We start from the raw sequence: 22200 nt of genomic DNA on the forward strand, positions 1-22200 counted from the left end.
AAAGAGGGTGCAAGTGTAGACATACCCATACATATCCTCTGTTCCAAGGTTCAGTCTGATAGCAGTTTTCAAGTATCTAAAATGGTGTTATAAGGAGGAGGGAGAGAAATTGTTCTCCTTGGCCTCTGAGGATGGAACAAGAAGCAATAGGCTTAAATTGCAGCAAGGGAGGTTTAGGTTGGACATTAGGAAAAACTTTGTCAGGGTGTTAAACACTGGAAAAAATTGCCTATGGGATTTGTGGAATCTCCATCACTGAAGATATTTAAGACCAGCTTAGACACCTGTCAGGGATGATCTAGACAGTGCTTGGTCCTGCCATGAGGGCAGGGGACTGGATGTGATGACCTCTCAGGGTTCCAGTTCTAGTGTTCTAGGATTCCTTAGGCATGAATATCACTGAAAAATCCATGCTTTTATTCCTGATTCAGTCCATCTGTTTACCCCAGCTCCTGCTCTGATCTCTCACACAAAGGATACTGAAGCAGGCAAAAACTGTTTCATTTCTAATCTCTCTTCCCATTGGGTCTTCTGGCTCCCTGCTAGCACTTCCTGAATGCTCTGGGTTTAACTCTTAATAGGCAATTTAGTTAACTGTATGCTGGGATGTCTAGCAAAGAATCCCATCCATCTCAGAATAATTCCTTCAATTTTGTGGGAGAATGTGTCTTCTGGTGGTTGGGATATGTTTCATGGAAGGTTATTTGCTGAGTCTTCAGTTATCAGTTGCCTTCTAATTTTTGTGGAGACTTCAATACAGTTGAACTCGGTTGCTGCTACAGTGAGAGCCATAATTAAAAAACTAAAAAGCTCTCGTCCACTAGTGTCCCTTCTCTACTTACCCTATACAGATGACATCTTCATCACCTGGACACATAGGAAGGTGGCTCTGGAAGAATTCCACTGCAATTTCAACAAATTCCACCCCACCATCAACCTCAGCCTGGACCAGTCTACACAAGAGATCCATTTCTTGGACACTACAGTGCAAATTAGTAATGGTCACTTAAACACCACCCTATACCAAAAACCTACTGACCGCTATGCCTACCTTCATGCCTCCAGCTTCCATCCCAGCCAAGCACTAGAATACAACTGCATTTGCTGCAACCCCTCAGACAAACACCTACAAGATCTTCACCAAGCATTCCTGAAACTACAATACCCGTCCAAGGAAGTGCGGAAACAGATTAACAAAGCCAGATGTGTACCCAGAAGCTGCCTACTACAAAACAAGCCCAAGAAAGAAACCAACAGAACACCACTGGCCATCACCTACAGTCCTCAGATAAAACTTCTCTGACGCATCATCAGTGATTTACAACCCATCCTGGACTTTCACAGGCCTTGGGAGGCAGGCCAGTCCTTGCCCACAGACAACCTGCCAACCTGAAGCAGACTCTCACCAGCAACTATACACCGCACCACAGTAACTCAGGAACCAATCCCTGCAACAAACCTCGGTGCCAACTCTGCCCACATATCTACACCAGCGACACTATCACAGGACCTAACCAGATCAGCCACACCATCACAGGTTCATTCACCTGCACATCTACCAATGTAATATACGCCATCATGTGCCAGCAATGCTCCTCTGCTAGATACATCGGCCAAATTGGACAGTCCCTTTGTAAAAGAATAAAAAGACACTGATCAGATATCAGGAATGGTAATACAAGCAGTCCCCGGGTTACATGGATCCGACTTGCATCGTATCCCTACTTACAAACGGGGTGAGGCAACCCCGCACTAGCTGCTTCCTCCCAGCAGACCAGGGAGACGCAAAGCTAGCCCCCTGCCCCCAGCAGACCAGGGAGACGGAGTGGCTTTTCTCAGCAGACACCTCAGCTTGAGAATAAAGGACTGAGGGAAGTGAGGTGAGAGAGAATAAAACTGAGCTCTGGAGAAATGTTTGGCTAGAGTTTCCCCTACAATATGTACCAGTTCCGACTTACATACAAATTCAATCTAAGAACAAACCTACAGTCCCTATCTTGTACGTAACCCGGGGACTGCCTGTATACAAAAACTTGTAGAACACAGTAGCAGATTTAAAAGTAAGCATCCTGCAACAAAAAAGCTTCAAGAACAGACTTCAAAGAGAAACTGCTGAGCTACAGTTCATCTGCAAATTTGACACTATCACTTTAGGATTAAACAAAGACTGTGAATGGATAGCCAAATACAAAAGCAGTTGCTCCTCTCTTGGTGTTCACATCTCCACATCAGATGCTAGAAGTGGGCCTCATCCTCCCTGACTGAATTGACCTCATTATCTCCAGCCTTACTCTTGATTGGCACTCTTTTCTTAAGCCTGTATATTTATACCTGCCTCTGGAATTTCCACTATGTGTATCTGACAAAGTGGGTCTTAGCCCACGAAAGCTTATGCTCCAATAAATCTGTCAGTCTATAAGGTGCCACAAGACTCCTCATTGCTTTTAGAGATCCAGACTAACATGGCTACCCCTCTGATAATTAAAAAAAAAAAAAACTGTTCTTTCGTTTCCTGGCTCTTATATTCAGTATTAGAAGATTTACCAGGCATTGCTTGAGTCCTTAGCTCAATTTTTGTTTTTCATTTAAATCATTGCTTGAGGGTGGGGCTTGGGATGAGAAGTTGAGTGTGCAGGCTGCCCCAGGGAGAGACAACTACCCCAGCACTTTCTCACCACAGCAGCTTGGGGCCAGGTGACTGCAGCTCCGGTGGGCACAGCCAGGGAAAGAGTGCATGTCCCCTGGCTGGGGCAAATCCAGGTACACCTGCCTCCTGCACTTCCCAGCCAGATTGAGGAATGAAGCAAACTGCACTTTCCCATTGTTCCCTGATGAAGGGGAACAGCTAGCAATGTTCCTGTACAAATAGTGGGGAAACGGGGGGAGACTTCAGCCCCCTTTGCCCTCTCTAAAGGGCGCTGGGGGTGCAAGGCTCAGGGATGAGGTAGTGCCAGACGGGAGGGGCATGGTATGCCCCCAGCCAGCCCATTTCACTTGCCTCGTGATTGTCTCTCTTCTGTTTGGTTTTATGAGAAACAATCCCATTCTGGGATTTGGTTCCTAATACAACCAAATCCTTACCTTGATTTAAGTTGTAAGAGAAAGGAAGCTGTATACTGATTTTTGTGATCCTAGCTCTTACTGTTTAGAAGGAGTTATTGAACAGAGACAGATTCAAACATTAGATACTAGGGATGAAAACAACTAGTCGACTATCCAATAAGCATATGCTTATCGGATTGTCGAGGTGACTAGTTGCTTCCCTTCTCCCCCTGCCTCTATCAGAGAGGCAGCAAGCGGGGAGGGCAGGGGAGACAGGAGCTTGGGGAAGGGTTTAAAGAAGGGTAGGTCAAAGAAATGCACCTTACACTTGGAGCAGAAAGTGGGATTCTTCACTACTGGTTGCACCAGTGAGTGTTTGAAATAGGAAAGCAAGGTTGTTTCTGGGAAAGAGATGTTGACTCTTGGTCAGGAGTGGTGTCAACTATACATGATTCTTTCACACACCAGCATGACGAATTGGATTTCTAAGTTCTGAGTCAGGACTCAGTTAGGGTGTCCAGAACTTCTTGCTGTGTTACGGTACTCAACTCTGTGAATGCAGGTGAGCTGTTGGTTGATGGAGGCAAAGCAGATCCGTATGATTTGAAAAGCCATCCCAAATGTGCACAGCCTTAGCACAGTAGAATGATAGCGCTTCACTAAGGCTAAGATTGTCATGGTTATTTTATGAAGTCACGAGCAATGAATGAAAATTCATGGAGCTGTGACCTGTCCGTAACTTTCACTACAATAATGACAAAATGGGAAGAGGCAGATCCAGCACCTAAAACTGCTGAAGCTCCATGGTTTCCCCACCACTGTGATAGCAGGGAGTTGCAGGATGAATCTTTATCCAAAAGAGAAAACAGGACACCCCCACCCGCCGCTTTCCTGAGCATCTCCTCCCTCTAGTGCAAGGCTGTTATTTGGAATCCTGTAGGGCCCTCTCAGGAGACCGGTGCTCGTCGTTGGAACCTGCTACGGCCCCTTCTCTCCCCCCCTCCCCACACACACAAGGACTGAAGCACAAAATGTCACAGGTTTCTAGAAATCAGATTCTGAGACTTCCATCACACCTCCATGAAATAAAGGTAACCTTACTCTTCACAGTGCTGGATGCTTGGCTCTGATGCACACCCTTGGCATCCAGAACTAATTAAGTTGTTTACCATGCTGAATAATTCCTTGGAGTGAGAGTTGACAGGCTTAATAAAAGCTGACAGGAAGGTTCTCTTGGCCTCAACATTAGAAAAATAATTTATCTTCTGCTTATTTTTAAACTATCCAAAATAGGAAATTCCAACTTTTACACCTGCTGTGGTACTCAACTTCATAAAAGGTAGTGCAATGGAGGCGCAACAGCAAGTAAGGTGATGGCAAAACTATTTGAATATGAAGCACAGATTTCAAATTCTTAAGTTGGCATACAAGTGAAGAGTCTTTCAGCTTACAAAAAATTCAGAATTAATCCCTTCTCTTTCAAAAGTGACCTGGCCAGTAATATCTTATTACAGTAGTTTATGTGCAATGAGCTGGTATCAAACCAGTTAAAAAGTGTTATTGTCCACCTTACAGAACTATTGTGTCAACAAATATCAAGGATTTACGAGGCACAAAAAACAGCCTCTAGCTCTGGTACCTCCAAATTGAAATGGAGACAGATAAGGTGCTTTTTCTATAGCTATGTCCATGAGGAACTTCAATTTGCAGTGATGGCCAACTAGCACCTCATTTTAAAAGTAAAGGTTCCCATAAATGTCTGGTAAGTAGGATTTGAGATGGCTGCCCACATGTATTTTAGAAATCCATTTGGTTGGGAATAACTCCCTAAAGTATACACACACACATCCTGCTCCCACTTACCCCCACGTAAGTAAAAGTTAAAACTGACCACTTAAAAAAAAGTAATTTATTGATATGAAAGCTATGTGCAAGTTGTTCACACTATGTTTTATTTACAGTAGTAATGTACATACAGCAGGTATTAAATGTCAAATTTCTATTTTTCCAACTTGTTTTTCTCCCTTAATTACTTGCTTATGTCAGTAGTTTTATTGGATACTGGATTTGTTCAAGATGTGCAAAAAAAATTTTGATGAACAAATGTTTTAAAATTAAATTTCTCAAACGTGTTAGAATTTCATTTCCATAGATTTGTTTCTATGAAAGAAAACTTACAACAGATTGTGTACACAGCAAAAAACAGAAAGGTTTAGAAATGAAATTAAATTCTCCCTGTTCCTTCCCCCCACCCAAGTATAAAACCAAAGAACTAGGGCCTGGTCTATGCTAGGTTTCTCTAAAAAATTCCATGCCATTTCTTCTAGTGATGAAAGTAACAACCAGAGTGCTTCCATGGACAAAGTGCCTATGACTGCTAGCATTTTAACCATACCATTTTCTATCACTGCTTAAACTACTTCTTATTGTGCTTAAAACACAAGCAGCCATCTGAGTCCTGTCAATGCTAAAATTCCCATAGCTGTACTAAAACTAGTGATAGGAAATTATGGGAGAACAAATCCCAGTATAGAAAAAGCTGTACAAGTATAGCTGTATTAGAAACCTAAAATTCAGATGGTGATGGGCTCTGACATAGTTCTTCATAATTCACAGTTGCCTGTCTGATATAATTAATACATTATACATTATTTAATTTAAATCAAAGGATGATGATAATGCCTGGATTGATTTTTTTCGGAATGTAGTGATAATGGCAGACAAAAGTTAGTTTCTTTTTCAATCCATATATCCTCAGCTTATTTATGTACAGTGATACCAAAATATTACTACACCATTTTCAAGGAGGATTCAGGTCACCAATGCTAATTAACACTCAACTGTATTGTTTGTTGAAAAATTTTATCTTTCACTTATCAGAATTTCTTGAGTAAGCTGTACCCATTTGCTTTGTGCAGCCACTGGAAAGTTCACGATTAGTATATTTCCTGATAAAGAGACTTTAAATTATATTTGCCAATTAACCAGTGATTAACCTCTTTGTCATCCACTAATTTGTTGAAAAGAAACATTTCTAAACCAAGAGGGTATATATATAGGTGGTTGGATTGGAAGACTAGGGCAAGGAAGAAGCACAGTTTCAGAGAGCTGAACTGTATTAAAAGTGGATTCCAATTAAAAGAAGTTCATTTAAAATAACTGTTGGTTAAACTAGTATGAAAATTGGTTCTCAGTCTGACTCTCTCTCTCTTTTGGACTCTCGTGTCCAGAACCACAGGAAGCATTTTTCCCTGGTAAGGAAGAATGATAAATTGGTTTATGTTGATTAAATAGAATATTTAACATGTAAAGTTCCACGCTGCTTACCAATGTGACATTAGGGAGATGGGATTGTTAAGGCAAATAACGTTGTTTCCATCTGTTGATCTAAATTCTGTTTGAGCATATCAGTGATAAATGAATATTGAGAATTATCCGTTATTGTAAATTAACCCCTTAAATGTTGGCAAGTGATCGTATTTGTACATTTATAATTTAGCACCTTAAACTGGAATTCAGATTATGTCAAGTGACGGACTAGTGAAGAGACTGTGTGTGGTGGAAGAGAAACTACAGTTTTACTACAGGCCTAATGTACAGAGAAGAGCCATAAAATTGTGGATAGTGATGTCTATTTAATTCTTCAACAAATAAATGTGCATGTGAGAGAAACAACATCAGAAACAGCATCACGAACACATCTATTTTATCAACTAAATCTGTGGGGAAATATACATGCAAGTGTGCTGGAGTCTCAATTCAAATTATAGGAAGCTATAATGCATCACAAAATTTTTACTTTAAGAGGCTAGTGTGATCAACATTTACTATGCTGCCTTCAGCTAGAAGAAAACAACAAACCACCATGTTTGTTAATCTTAAAATAAATTGGGTTATCTTAGAAAAATTCCTCACAACATTGTAAAATGTGTTTTTCCCGGAGGGCAATACTTAAAGTAGACTCTTGTATAAACATTCTAGTCCTGCTGTCTCTTCTACAGATACTCTTAGCCTTCATATTTCCCAAAATATTGGAAAAGAACTTAAAAAAAGGTCACCTCCTCACTGTCCAACCTAATTTTAAAAGAAACACTTATTATCCCACAATAGTTTTGAAATTTCATTTTATTTTTAAATTCCACAAAAACAATTTTGTTAGTGGATGGTCCAGAGGTTTGGTCCCAGAGGGGGGAAGGGGTCCTTGCACTTGATTGTCAACCCCAACAATGAAATGCAAACTCTGGTGCACATTCATTGGTTTGCACCAACTCCTTAGTACATCCTCCTGTTTTTTTAAAGTTCCAGGCTAACTCATCTAAAGTCATATTAATTTAGCCAGTTCAAAAATGTGTTTTATACTGCTGCTTTCTCTTCAAATTCTGGGGGAAAAATGGTTGCACACATATAACATTTTTACTGTGCCAACTATCAAATTCAGGTCTCTATTTGCCATGGTGCATGCAATATACTCATGGAAGAACACCCAGTGCTTTCTCCTCTTTATGGTATTTAAACCTCTATTGTAAAAGCAGCTTAAAAACTATGCAACAAGACTACACTGTCCAGGCACTAGAACTTTAATGGTTCTGCCTAAGTTTAAATGATACTGTCACCAGACAGTAAACTTGGTCTGTTTTATTTGCACCAGAAAACTGGTAAGGAAACATTTAGAGCCATGTATTATGTGGATTAAATATGACTTGTTTTGCAAAGTACAGCATACTTTTCTGTCTGTAAGCCAAACCAACTGTCTTTACATGAGCAAATTTACACATAGTTGCAGTACACAGATAAGAGTTCATAAATAAAATTCTACCAGGTATACAACGCTTAGCAAATGTTCAAGTCATCAGGATTCTCCACCCATATAAACTGTGTGGCGGGTAGAGATAACCTTCACCAAAGATGAGTCTCTCGAATCTCAGCAATAATCTGACTGGCTCGCTGCAATGCCTGCACAGAGGGGAAAAACACAAGAAGAAATATTAATTACCACCCTATTTGCCTCATGTGAGAGCTAGGAGATAATTCTTTGGAAGATTATGTCTATTCAGCCATGTTTTACAAAACAAGATCATTGTTTTCACTGCTGGGAGGCATAATTCAATAATATTTGTAAGAGGCCTTTCAGATCCCCAGATGGAACATACTACACAAGTACAAAATATTACAAAAACAAAGTATTGTCACAATTGTAATCCACAATTAATGCGTCAAGTCACCTCCTCCCCCCTCAGCCTCATTAAAGAACTGAAAGTGTTAGAAATTCATGCAAAACAAAAAGGCTGTGTTCCAGCCATAACTTTGAGACTTGTCTTTTGGTTTGAAAATGTTCTCACCTATCCAAAAGCCCCAATGTATTTGTACTAATCCTTCATGGTTATAATTAAGTCTTTAGACAAGCTACATACCTATTTGCTACTATTTATATCGTTACAACATGCACAGAATAAAACAGTTTCTGCAATCAATGTATAAATTGCATTTATTTTGTACCTTGTACCTAGCTGTCATTTTAAACAAACTTAATAAATCACTTTATGATAAGTACCAACAATGCACTCAGGACCACACAAGACAGATGACTCAGACCTCAAAGAGTTTACAATCAACAAAATTCTTTCACTGATTCAAACATGTGACTCAAGTAAGAGAAGAGATTTAAAATTACACTTGTTATATCCAGTCTTGGAACTGTGACAGCTTAGGGGCACTAGTATCTCTAATATGCAGAGTCAATACCTGCTCATTCAATGAGAGAATCGCCCCATGCTATATCTCCCTCACTGTGCTGATTTGATCGTCTGGAAAAAGAACGGTTACTTACCTGTAACTGTTCTTTGAGATGTGTTGCTCATGTCCATTCGAAGTAGGTGTGCGCACCGCATCTTCCAGAGCGTTTTCCCTAGCGGTACCCGTAGCGCCAGCAGGGCACTCCCTGGAGTGGCGCTGCCATGGCGGGGCATAAGTACCCCTGCCGGCACTGCCCCACCTCAGTTCCTTCTTACTGGACACTCCGATGAAGGGGAGGTAGGGTGGGAGTCGAATGGACATGAGCAACACATCTCAAAGAACAACAGTTACAGGTAAGTAACGGTTCTTTTCTTCTTCGAGTGATTGCTCATGTCCATTCGAAGTAGGTGACTACCAAGCTAACCCCACGGAGAAGGGGTCGGAGCAGTCATACCACCAGAGTCATGAAGGAAGGTGAACAATAAACGGATTTATTTGAACAATCCAACACTGACAAGGCACAAATTAAGAACAAAGACAACTGGATATATATATTTACATATTTACATCACAGATTCGAGGACTGCAGAGCCACTCTTGCATCCTCCCTGGCCTGCTGAGGTAGCGCATAATGTGTTGCAAACGTGTGAAGGGAAGACCATGTGGCTGCCCTGCAAATTTCTGTGATTGGTACCTGGGCACCAAAGGCCACCGAGGACGCCTGCGCCCTGGTAGAGTGTGCCTTCACCCTGGGCGGAGTTTTACCAGCCAGTTGATAACATTCTATGATGCACTGCACCACCCATCTTGATAGCCTTTGTGTCGAAATAGGCAACCCTTTCACCCTGTCCCCAAATGCAATAAACAATTGGGATTTACGGAACGGCTTGGTCCTATCAATGTAGAACGCCAGCACCTGCTTGGCATCCAGGGAGTGAAGCACCCGCTCCTTAGAGGAGGCGTGAGGTTTTGGGAAAAAAACCAGGAGATAAATCTCCTGGGACAGGTGAAATGGTGATACCACCTTCGGAAGGAAGGCTGGATGAGGCCGGAGCCTTACATTGTTATGAGAAAAAACAAGGTAGGGCGGGTCTACAGTTAGCGCCCTTAGTTCCGACACCCTTCAAGCCAATGTAATGGCCACGATGAAAGCAACCTTCAATGAAAGGTGCTGCAGGGAACACGTGGCCAGCAGTTCAAAGGGGGGTAGCATAAGCCTGCAGAGGACCACGTTAAGGTCCCAGACGGGAAGCGGGGCCCTCACCAAGGGATACAGCTTTTCCAAGCCAGTAAGAAACCTTTAAACCACCGGGTTAGAAAAAAGGGAGACTCCTGCCGTACCAACATGGAAGGCGGAGAGAGATGCCACATGGACTTAGATAGAAGAGAAAGATAGGCCACTAGACCGAAGCTGGAAAAGATAGTCAAGAATAGTTGGAATAGGAGCCGAGGACGGGTGTACTCCTCTCCGGGACACCCAAGACGAGAAGCACCACCACTTGGCAGAGTACGACCGTCTAGTAGAGGGTTTCCTGCTACTGAGGAGGACCATCTGAACCTCTTGGGAACATTCCCTTTCAGGTTGGCTCAACCACGGATAAACCATGCCGTTAGGTGGAGAGACCGGAGATCCGGGTGAACCATGATCCTCTTGCCCCAGGGTTGAGTTAGCAGGTCCCTAACTGGAGGGAGTGCTATTGGGTCTTGGATAAGCATGTCCACTAGGATGGGGAACCAGAACTGTCTGGGCCACCTGGGGGCTATGAGAATGATCGAGGACCGAAAGGTCCTCGCCCTGGTCAATACCCTGGAAATTAGGGGAAACGCATAGAGAATACCCTCTGGCCACACGGTCATCAGGGCATCCCCCAGGGAATATTTCCCCAGCCCCAGCAGGGAACAGTAGTTCCTGCATTTGGCATTGCGTGCCGAGGCGAACAGGTCTAGGCGGGGATAACCCCACCTGCGGAAAACCTGGCGTAGAGCAGAGTCCTTGAGCGACCACTCGTGGGCTCCAAAGGATCTGATCAGCATGTCCGCCAGCAGGTTTTTGCACCCCGGGAGGTATTCCGCCTGAGGTGTGATATTGTGCATGACGCACAAGTACCAAAGTTGCAGGGCATCTTTGCAGAGGGGAGGCGACCGCGCCCCACCCTGCTTGTTGAGGTAGAAAACTGCCTCTGTGTTGTCTATACGAACCAGGATCGAGCGGTGGGCGAGCCTTGGCAGGAAGGCTTCGCAGGCTCTCCTCACCGCCCGCAATTCCCGGATGTTTATGTGTAGGGCTCGCTCGGAGAGGGACCAAAGACCTTGAGTCCTGTGCCGCCCCAGGTGTGCTTCCCAGCCCAGGTCGGACACATCGGTGACCAGCGTCAGGGAGGGGCGTCGAAAGGAACCCCACTGCGTACCACAGTTTCCTTGGTCTACCATAGGAGGGAGTCCAGAATTTCTGTGGGCACCGTAATTATCGAATCCCAAAGACCCCTGGATTGGCTGAAGGCCCTCGCCAACCACGCCTGCAGGGGTCTCATTCTGGCATGGCGGACCATGTATGTGCACGCCGCCATATGGCCCAGGAGCCTGAAGCAGACCCGAGGGGTCGTGATAGGGAACCGGGTTAACCCCGAGATCAGCTTCACTATGGAGAGGAACCTGCCCTTGGGCAGGAACGCCCTTGCCACCCTCGAATCGAGGAGGGCTCCCACGAATTCTATCTGCTGGGAGGGAGTCAGGGATGACTTCTTGACATTCATCATGAGTCCTAACCTTAGGAAAAGGGCTCTTGTGAGTGCCACGTGAGCTTCTACCTGCCCGTACGAGCGAACTCGGATCAGCCAATCATCGAGGTATGGGAACACATGCACCCCTTGTTTGCGGAGATATGCGGCAGCCACTGCCATGCATTTCGTGAATACCCTCGGTGCCGTACATAAACCAAAAAGGAGCACCGTAAACTGAAAATGGGATTGGCCCACCATAAACCTGAGGAACCGCCTGTGGCTGGGTCTGATCGACACGTGGAAGTACGCGTCCTTGAGGTCGAGAGTCGCGTACCAGTCTCCTAATTGTAGCACTGGGATGACCGTTGCCAAAGTCACCATTCTGAACCTGTGTTTTATGACCGCCTTGTTTAAATCTCGGAGGTTCAAGATGGGGCGGACCCCTCCCTTCGGCTTGGGGACAACAAAATAACGGGAGTAAAAACCCCTTCCTCGCAGATGCGGAGGAACCTCCTCTATTGCTTTTTTGAGGAGCGCAGACACCTCCTGGGACAGGATGTGTCCGTGAGGGGTGTCCCTTACTAAGGCTGGATAAGGGGGTTTGAGGGCGGTGAGCCTAGGAAAGGGATAGAATAGCCTCCATTTACTATGTTCAGAACCCAGGCATCCGATGTTATTATGGCCCATACATGGGCAAAAAGGGATAGCCTGGCCCATAATGGGGGGCCAGGGCGGAAGATGGTACGGGACTCTTGAACAGGGTGTCAAAATTGGGGCTTGCCCTGATGGGAAGGACCGTGAGGACCTCCCCGCTGGGTATCGGTCCTGGGGCAACGACGTCGACCCCTAACCCTGAGGATGCGCAGCCGCCCCGGAACTTCCACCGGAGGCCAGCGAGCGGCGCCTCCAGTAATCCCCACAGGGGACCTGGGGCTGCGCTCTCCCCTGCTGCCTATACGGCAGCTGCTGCCGCTGCGGGGCCGGCGTGTGGATGTCCAAGGACTTCAAGGAGGATGCCCAGGCCCGGTGCCAATTGCGACATTGGCAGTTGCGGCACCGGGGTGCCCAGACCCGGTGCCTGATGAGTCGCCAACAGTTGCGGCACCGGGGTGCCCAGGCCCAGTGCCGGTTGAGCCGCCAACAGTTGCAGCACCGGGGTGCTCAGTCCTGGCGCCAGTTGAGTCACCAGCAGCTGCGGCACCGGGGTGCTCAGGTCCGGCGCCGGTTGAGTCGCCAGCAGTTGCGGCACTGGGGTGCCTAGGCTCGGTGCCGGTTGAGATGCCGCCAATGGCTGCAGCACCTGGGTGCTCAGGCCCGGTGCTGGTTGAGTTGCGGTCGGCAGTTGTGGCACCGGGGTACCCAGGCCCGGTGCCTGGCGAGACCACTGCGTCGATGCCGGTGCAGATGATGGCACGGAGACGGACGCCGGCTCCAGGGTGACCTCCATGGAGGACAGAGATGTCTTAGTGGACGCCACATGGCCACTGAGATACGGCACCAGTACCGCCAGGCGGGGAGCTGGCAAGGAGCTCATCTGCAGCGAAGTTCGCGTATGGCTGGAAACTCCCTGAGACTGATGGTTCGCCATCGAGAAGGGTGGCGAAGTAGCGACCGGTACTGACCCCACATGGGGTGGTCCCGACACATAAGCCACCTTAGCATGCGGACCTGGGCCATGCTGGGGTGAAGCCGTAGCCAGCCGAGCCTCCGACGATGGCGACCTCGACCCTTCCGAGTCAACCGAGGATGGAGGGGAGGTCGTGAGGCTCATAAGGTCCTGCGCCACTTCGAACGTATCCGGCGTGGACGGGCGGTGTGGAGGCAGGCGACCCGGACTATCGAGGCCTCCTCGGCGCCAACGGTGCAGCGGGGACGCTACGCGCACCGGTAAGCCCACGCTGCGGCGCCCAGCCGAAGTCGCCTTCTTCGAAGGGGACCTTCCCCGGGATTTCTTCACTCTCTTAGTTGGAGGAGAGTGAGACCGGTGCCGAGACTTCGACGCCGACACACGGTGCCAGTGAGGAGCCTCCTGCGTGGAAGCCGGTGCGCTGCTCACCGCAGGCTGTTCCTGCGGCACCGGTTGAAGCACTGTCTCCATGAGTAGAAGCTTCAAGCGGGAAACCCTTTCTTTTCTGGTACAGGACTTGTAGATCTTACAGGCAATAGCCAGATGAGCCTCACCCAAGCACTTAAGACAACTGTCATGTGGGTCGCCCCCCGGGCATAAACTTCCCACAGTCAGCGCACGTCTTGAAGCCTTGCGGCCCTGGCATTCCTTACCCCCAAGGGGGAAGGAACAAAACAAAGAACCTAACTATCTAACTACAAGAACTATTTACAAACCAATGTGAGAACGGGAACCATTAACTAAGAGATATAGAGACGCTCCAACGACCGTCACTGTGGTAAGAAGGAACTGAGGTGGGGCAGCGCCGGCAGGGGTACTTATGCCCCGCCATGGCGGCGCCACTCCAGGGGGCGCCCTGCCGGCGCTACGGGTACCGCTAGGGAAAACGCTCCGGAAGACGCGGTGCACGCAGTGCGCTCACCTACTTCGAATGGACATGAGCAACCACTCGAAGAAGAAACATATTTCTCTATGCCAATTCAGAGCAGAGGAATGGAACTGGTGGTATTAAGTACACCAAAAACTAGTGGAAAATTAGAAATTTGGAAAAAAAACAATTTTACTGTATTGTTAGAATTATAGGACTGGAAGGGACCTCAAGAGGTCAAGTCATTTAGTTCAGTTCCTTGCACTCACAGCAGGACTTAGTATTATCTAGATCAGTGTTACGAGTGCCCTTAGGTTAGGGGTACTCAAGAGAAGTCTGGGGGAAAACTGAATTTTTGTTTTAAGTTTTACAGCACTTTATTATTTTTGTACTTTTTACACCCAAAAATGTTATCGCCCACCTCGCAACGATTGAGTTGTTTAACTAAATGTGTTGCAAAAGTAGAAAAAAATTGTGTGTGTCTGAAAACTGTAGGTACTGGGTACTTTTTTTTAAATGGGGTACTTTATAAAAAAAAAAAGGTTGAGAATCACTGATCTAGATCATTCCTAAAAGGTGTCGAGATTTTTTTATGACGTTAGATGATGAAGATTCTACAGTCTTCTAGGCAATTTATTCTCGCGCTTAACCACCCTGACAGGAAGATTTTCCTCGTGTCCAACATAAAACTCCATTGCTGAAATTTAAGCCCATTGCTTCTTGTCCTATCCTTAAGAGGTTAAAAAGAACAATTTCTCCTTCCTTGTAAAAACTTTTGAGGTATCTGAAAACTTATGTTCCCTTCTCAGTCTTCTCTTTTCCTGACTAAATTAACCCAATTTCTTCAAATTTCCCTTTTCCCCCCCCCTAATGTCACACTATTGACTCATGGTCCACTATGATCGCCCACATCCCTCTCTGAAGTATTCCTTCCTGGGGTGTCATTTCCTATTTTGTACATGTACAACTGACTGTTCCTTCCTAACTGAAGTATTTTGCATTTGTCCTTATTGAATCTCATTCTATTTACCACAGATTATTTCTCCAGTTTGACCAAATTAGGGATGTGACTGGTTAACCAATGGGGCCTGGAGCAGCTTCCAGCCCCTGCCTTTAACTGGTAAAAATGTAATGTGTAACATCCCTAGTCCAAATAATTTTTTAATTACAATCTTGTCCTTCAAAGCACTTGCAATCCCTCTGTCCACAAACTTTGTAAGTGTGCATTATTTTAAATCACTGATGAAGATACTGAACACAATTTGACCCTGAACTGATCCCTTCGGGACCCCACTCATGCCCTTCCAGCATGACTGTAAACCATTGATAACTACTCTTTGGGAACCATTATGCACCTGTATTATGATGGCTTCATCTAGGTTGTATTTTCCTAGTTTGTTTATGAGCAGGTCATGTGAGACAGTATCAAAAGCCTTACTAAAAATCAAGATATACCACTTATACAACTTCCTTATTATGAATAAGGCTTGTTACCCTGCCAAAGAAAGCTGTCAGGTTGGTGTGGCATGATTTGTTCTTACCATCTTATCTTCCAGATGTTTGCAAACTGACTGCTTAATTATTTACCCCATAAACTTCTGTACCTGGAAAGATAAAGTCTGACTTGTCTGTAATTCCTAGGGTTGACTTTATTTCCCTTTTCATGTTGAATCTAGAATAGCTAATGCACTTGCCTAAACTCACTGCAGTACAAGAAACAGGTATAGCATCCAAAGTCACAGTCATACTCACAAAAATATGTCCCTAATCAAAAGATAGGAGTTCAGTATTCTTCACAGAAATAAGTGTGCATTTGGGGGTGGGAGGAGGGAAGAGAATGTTTAACCCCACCTTAAAAAGGAAATTGTGTCATGGGAGAGTTACAGAGCTTTAAAAGATTATATTGGAAAACTTCAAAAAGTTGACTATTCTAAAACTCCTTTATAAAAGAAAGATAATACCAATCTAGAAAAGCTATGGATGGGTTTACTCTAGGAGCTAAATTAATAACACATGGTGTACTAGTATTTCCATCTTGCTTTCTTGCCCATGTACAGCATCTATAAAAGAATGAACTAGATCAAAAGAAAAACTGACCTGAATCAAAAAAGCATGGCAAAAACCTGAACACAGTTATATAACGTGAAATCTCAGGAGATTTATCATTATGCTTCAGTTTAAGTAACTTCACTGGGTGTTTTAGTTTTCATTACCTTTAACATGTCAGCTGCCTCCTTTCTGCGTTGTGCCATGTCCTCAGATTCAGTAAGAAGGTCATCTAACAACAAGGATTTATACAGCTGTCCAACTAGCTCGCTCTGAAGTGTGTCTTTCACATGATTCACCAAAAAATGCATCACCGCCTTTGGTACGCTGTAAGCAAAAATAATAATAGTAATAATAACTAACAATACTACTAATAAATAAATAAAATACATAAATAATAAAACAACAAAATATCAAACAAGCCACATAAAGCTAGGGCATAAGCTAATCTAGATTCAACATGCAGTTTGAGTAAATCTACATATACCAATGTAAACAATTATACAGAATTTTGACAAGAATCTCATAGCAATATGTCCTAACTACCTGTAAAGTAACTGTGTGCAGTAAAACTGTGGAGTGTACTGTACTCCCATCTGTAAAATCCTGAACTGCTCTATACCAACTACTAAGTCTAAATTATTTTTATTACAGTAGCATCTAGAAGCCTGATCAAGATGAGCCCCCATTGTATTAGGCATAGGAATCGCAGCTAATGGGAGAAACTAGAGGCAGCACCACCTGCAAGTGCAAGGGAGCACAGCACCTGCAAGTGCAAGGGAGCACATGCCACCTGTGCCATGTAAGTACTCCAACCCCCTACCACTTCCTGCACGCTCCCTTCCCCCTCAGATCCTGTTTCTACACCTTACCTCCCCCACCCAGACCACACACCTGCACCCTACCTTGTGCACAGTCATCACACCTTCCACCCCAGACAACTTCCTGGCAGCCCCGCCTGCACACTGAATTTCTCAGAGTCTAGAGAGGCCCCATAAGAGTTAATCCAACCCTGGGTGGAAGCCTTGAGCCTGGAACATAAGGGGAATCCTCTCTCCTCCCTCTTGAGGTCATGAGTGAAGTGAGTGTCTTTTTTTTCTCCCTGCTTCTCAAGTTGGGGGACATAGTGTGGGGGGATTTTCCTCCTCACTTGGGGGCCAGGTTAGTGAGGTTGGGGGGGGGGTTGTTTTGTTTTGTCACTTGTGTGTAGCCCTCAACTGATTTTTCTGTGGGTCAGGGCCACTGACCCAAACAAGGTACCCCACCGCTGATCTAAAAATAGACCATAGAAGGGAGGAAAAGGGAAATGGAAGCACAGTGAAGCACTTGTCCATGGTCACACAGCAGGTCAACAAAAGAGCTCTGAACAGAAGACAGCTCTACCAATTCCCTGGTATTACCCTATACCAGTTCCTCTTAACTTTTTCTAGACAACAGTATCCCTTTCAAGGGTCAGATGTGTCTTGTGTACCCCAAGTTTTACCTTACTTAAAAATTTACAAAATTAGACAAAAATGTCACAGCACACTATTACTGAAAAATTGCATACATTCTCATTTTTACCATACAATTATAAATCAATTGGAATATAAACGTTGTACTTACATTTCAGTGTAGAGTATATTGAGCAGTATAAACAAATTGTTTATGAAATTTTAGTATTTGCTAACTTCACTAATGTTTTTATGTAGCCTGTTGTAAAACTAGGCAACTATGTAGATGAAATGATCTGCCACTGCCCTATTCATGGGATGCTGCTGCTTTTAAGGCACCACACAGCAAGAAGTGATGGGAACTTCAAAATTTGAGATATTAGATAAGGAGAAAATAATTACCCAAAACAGAGTTTGGCCATGCCCCTGCTCTTAGATCCATGAAAACATCTTTCCTAGCAGCCTAAATTTGTATTACACTTTAAAACAAGAACTAGTATTGGATGCTTTGAAAAACTGTGCTTTTTGCCTATCAAATAGACGTTAATTTGATAAGCAAACTCCATAGCTCTTCCCTGCAGAGATATTAAACTCTGTCAAGAGTGATAAAGAAATACAAAAGCAAATGTTATAATCAGTAACGAATGGCACAGCTATACCACTAAAAGACAGGCAAAGTTCAGATATCCATGTAAAGTTAGCTATTACCTGTCCTGAATGTTCTTCCTGACAATAAGGAAGTAGGATTTGATAAGTCGTTCAATCACTTCGCAGTCTCGTTGCTCACGGGCAGAGAGTCTGCGTGCAACAGGTACAGGCTATGAGAAAAAATAAAAACAAACTTACTTTAACGTTTGTAGGTCGACTATAAACTTTACCTACTTAGGAAAGCAGAGTAGTTAACACCAGTCATCTTTCAGCCTGATTTCAACCGGTCTTGCAACAAGTGTTTACCCTCCCCAAAACAGAACTAGAGATGTTTTGACAAGTCAGAAACATGGGCTCTGAAACTGAACTAAGTAGTAGTACAGAAGGCAGGAAATGATCAAGAAAACAACCTCTCAGAGAAAAAGGCAATAGTTTAATTTAATCAAACGACTTTGATTTTTACAACAGCTCATTGTTCCTGACAGTGAAAGTGATTGTTCATTTGATCCTGCTGAAGTCTAGGACACATTTGCTATTCTGACAAGAGATTAATCTTTTTATAGTATAACAAAGTAAGTAGTCAAGTAAATCCTTCATTTAGATTGGTGTGAAACTAATCCAGTGCTTCCCAGTTCTGGTCCATGAACTAAAGGGCAAGGAAGGGTTAATGGCACAGGCCCTGTTCATGGCCAGTTTCATATTTTACAGATACAGAATTCAATACAGATTAAAACCCTGTTTCCTGTGCCTGACCTAATCAGAAGAGGTGCAGCTATAGCATATTTTTCACAACTTACCACATCCAATAGGTTTACAGCATGGCCTTTTTGGGGGCTGGCAGGTAAGACTGTAATTGGTTTAGATTTTTCCTCCATTAATATCTCTTCAGCTTTTGAGGGTTTCAGCATTCCTCTCCAGTTGCCTGTTCCAGGTTCTTGAGTCACATCTCCCACCCCAGGAGCAGCCTGCAGAAACAGGACAATGCAAAGATATACTGGTCAACCAAAAGTCAGACACTACCAGGCAGTGTCCAGTGATACTCATGTGATCAGGTATGGCTCAGAGTCACCGGCATTAGATGCAACTTTGAATGTACATCCCTTGCCTTCATTTCATTCTTTTCTTCCAACAACTTTTCCCTCCCTCCAAGTTTCATCTTGGACAATGGATTAGAGGAATACATTCAATTCACTGTGACAATGTTGAGCAGCATCAGTGTAAACAGTATTATTTTTCAAATGTACATAATAGTTTAAATCCTATTTTAAAAAGTGGCTTAAGTACTTCAGAGAAGTCTCTGAGACTTGGCTTGTGTACATTAGACCTTTTCCCAATATATTTTATTTTAGTCTAAGAGCTATACTTACACTGGTATAACTACCCTGAATGGATATTTACTGAATAAGAGTCTTCTTTTGGTTTTAGCTTACACTGCTCCAAAAGTGAGATAAACGATACTAGAATTCTGGATTAGGAGTGCCCCCAGGGGGAGTTACACTGGTATGATTTAGGGATGTAAGCGACTAATCAACTATCCAATAAGCAAAAGCTTATCGGATAGTCGACACACAAGTCGACTAGTCGGTTCCCCCCGACTTGCTGCCTCTATCAGAGGGAGCTGACCTTCTCCCTGTATCAATTTAAGATTTCCCATGTAGATAAGCCTTAGGCTCTTAAGAAATGGGAATTAGTCTCCTAAATCATTCAGGAACTTTGTATAATGATCCATCTTGTAGAGATAGGCCCCTATGAAAATTGAAAGGAGCAGTTTTTGTTGAACACATTTGTTTTGGTAAGTATATTTCTAGATAACAACTTTGAAGGTCTTGAACCTATTGAATGGATTTTCTAGTATCTCAATTCAAGCAGAAGAAAGAATAGTCCCTTATAATAAAAACTGTAAAACCCCATGCATTCAAGTTCCCAAGTAAAGCCTATATGTGCGCTGCAAAACTTTAGGCATCTGTCTCCAAGGAACTAACTGCCCAGCCTCAGCTTGTACAAACTGGCATACAATGGCACATAAGCCAAAATTAAATAATTTAGATGAGCAAAACAGAAGGAAATCTCCACCCACTGGGAGAAAGGACAGCACACTATTCTACATGTGCCAGTAAAAGGATCTAACACCCATTCTGGGTTGCACATTAGGGACACTGGAAGAAAAAATATTAGTAAATGGTACTGTTGCATTAGTTTGAAAACTACGTTGACAGATGCACTCATTCACAGAACCTGATCAGCCATCCTGCACCACTCTCTAAGCCTATCATCTTTTATTCACCCTACTTATTTACTGTTGACAGATTACTGTCTGTGAAGAGAAATTTAAATGTAATAGCTGCATCACCGAGAGCGTTGAAATACTTAAATCTTGTTTCAAGTGCACGGGGAAAAAAAGCCAAACTCCATCTAATGTGCTCAGTTAAAAGGAGAGACATTAAGATAAAGACTTACAAAGGCTCATTACATTTTCCACTAGTGGGTAAGATTTCTGCCAAAAATGATTTTACTATCAGGTGAGGTATTAATCCAGAGAGTGCTGCTCCATAATGGTGATTGCTAAACACACCACATGCCCTTTCAGCACAGAATCAGTCACATCTATCACTGTCCAAAATATTTCTGCAACAATTTTGAAGTAAGACTACATTCTGTTAAACACAAACTGAGGAAGAGAATTAAAATTAACACAGAGCCTTACCAAACTTACAAATACATATTTTATACAGTGAACAGGAATGTATTTGAATATAACCTTTCCCCTGAAATCACTACTGCCATAATGCCTGAGGAACACACATCATCACTAGTAAATTAAAAATAAAAAATTAATGGAGATTGCCTATCTCCTAGAACTGGAAGGGACCTTGAAAGACCGAGTCCAGCCCCCTGTCTTCACAGCAGAACCAAGTACCATCCCTGACAAATTTTTGTCCCAAATACTTAAATGGCCCCCATGGATTGAACTCACAACCCTGGGTTTAGCAGGCCAATGCTCAAACCACTGAGCTACCCCTCTCCCCTTAGTGTCAGGAGTGTTCAGCTTTTGTTTTAACCCCCCTAAACCACTTGCTACAGTTTACAAATAAAGCTCCAGTTTCAACTGGAATGTATTGCAGGTTCTAGCTCCTTAATCAGGAGCGGGAGGCACACATGATAGTTGTTTATATGCGCATTCATCATCTAGCACAATGGCATATGAATCTTGATTAAAGCCTATAGCTGTTCTAACAATATAAATACTCAACAGCAAACATTTCTGCCCACAACATAAAAATGACTAGAAAAAAGCCTTTTTACACAGCTGTGCTGTGAATGTAACAGAACAGATAGTACACCAGAGCTGAAATGTGAAGAGCCACTGTAGGATGTATTATACAGATACAAGTAAATTGGTTAGCACAGATTATTTCTAAAATGACAAAAGGGGTTCAATTAGAATAGAGCCTCATGATATCCCCTGCGTACAGCAGGAGGCTCACATTTTTTAGTTTTATCTTCTCTTTTCTTCATTAAATGTCACCACATATTAAAACACATAGTTTGATAAACTGATTTAGAATGATGGATTACAGAATGGTAGTTGAACATGTGCTTAAACAATTTCCTGCAAATTATGGCTCTGCACATTCACACCATAATTCACCATAAATACACAGATAACAAAAACAATGAAATTTCTGATTGTACATCGAACAAAACTGCCCCAATGCAATCTAATAAAATGAGAGTATTGCTACTCAGCACTACAGGACTCATGATCAGACAGATGCAGAGGACACTGTGCCAATGATAAAAACACTATGTACGTGAACTACTTTTTGTACTATCCAAGGTGCACCACAACAGGAATGAGCATGCAGTGCTTATAGGAAGAATCAGGACAGACCTTGCCATCAGCCTCAGCAGAAGTAGCAGTAGAGGTCTCCTGGGAGGCAGATGTTAATGCACCTGGAGGTTTAGTAGACTAAAGAAGGTAAGAAATGCAGAAAAAAATTAACTAAGGGCAGACACTGAATGTGCCTAATACATTCATAAATTAAAACAGTGTTTCTTACACTTTTTAAGACTGAGGAACAC

General features: G+C 43.6%; 1 protein-coding gene across 4 annotated transcripts in view; it reads right to left on the minus strand.

Moving 5' to 3' along the window:
* Positions 1 to 4938: 4938 nt before the first annotated feature.
* The window catches only part of DNM1L (dynamin 1L), a 66667-nt gene continuing 49405 nt past the window's right edge, over positions 4939 to 22200 (minus strand). For 2 of the 4 annotated variants that reach the window (XM_075940303.2, XM_075940307.2), the window contains 5 exons: positions 22010 to 22087; positions 18915 to 19082; positions 18178 to 18287; positions 16204 to 16363; positions 4939 to 7995 (listed from right to left, as the gene is read on the minus strand). In XM_075940303.2, coding sequence (XP_075796418.1) covers positions 7939 to 7995; positions 16204 to 16363; positions 18178 to 18287; positions 18915 to 19082; positions 22010 to 22087 — 573 coding nt within the window. In that variant the 3' untranslated portion in view covers positions 4939 to 7938. The remainder of the gene's footprint in view (positions 7996 to 16203; positions 16364 to 18177; positions 18288 to 18914; positions 19083 to 22009; positions 22088 to 22200) is intronic. The other 2 variants (XM_075940313.2, XM_075940315.2) reach the window with 1 other exon arrangement.

This window comes from Pelodiscus sinensis, chromosome 1 (genome assembly GCF_052426305.1).
Source record: "Pelodiscus sinensis isolate ZL-2025 chromosome 1, ASM5242630v1, whole genome shotgun sequence".
Classification (NCBI taxonomy): Eukaryota; Metazoa; Chordata; order Testudines; family Trionychidae; genus Pelodiscus; species Pelodiscus sinensis.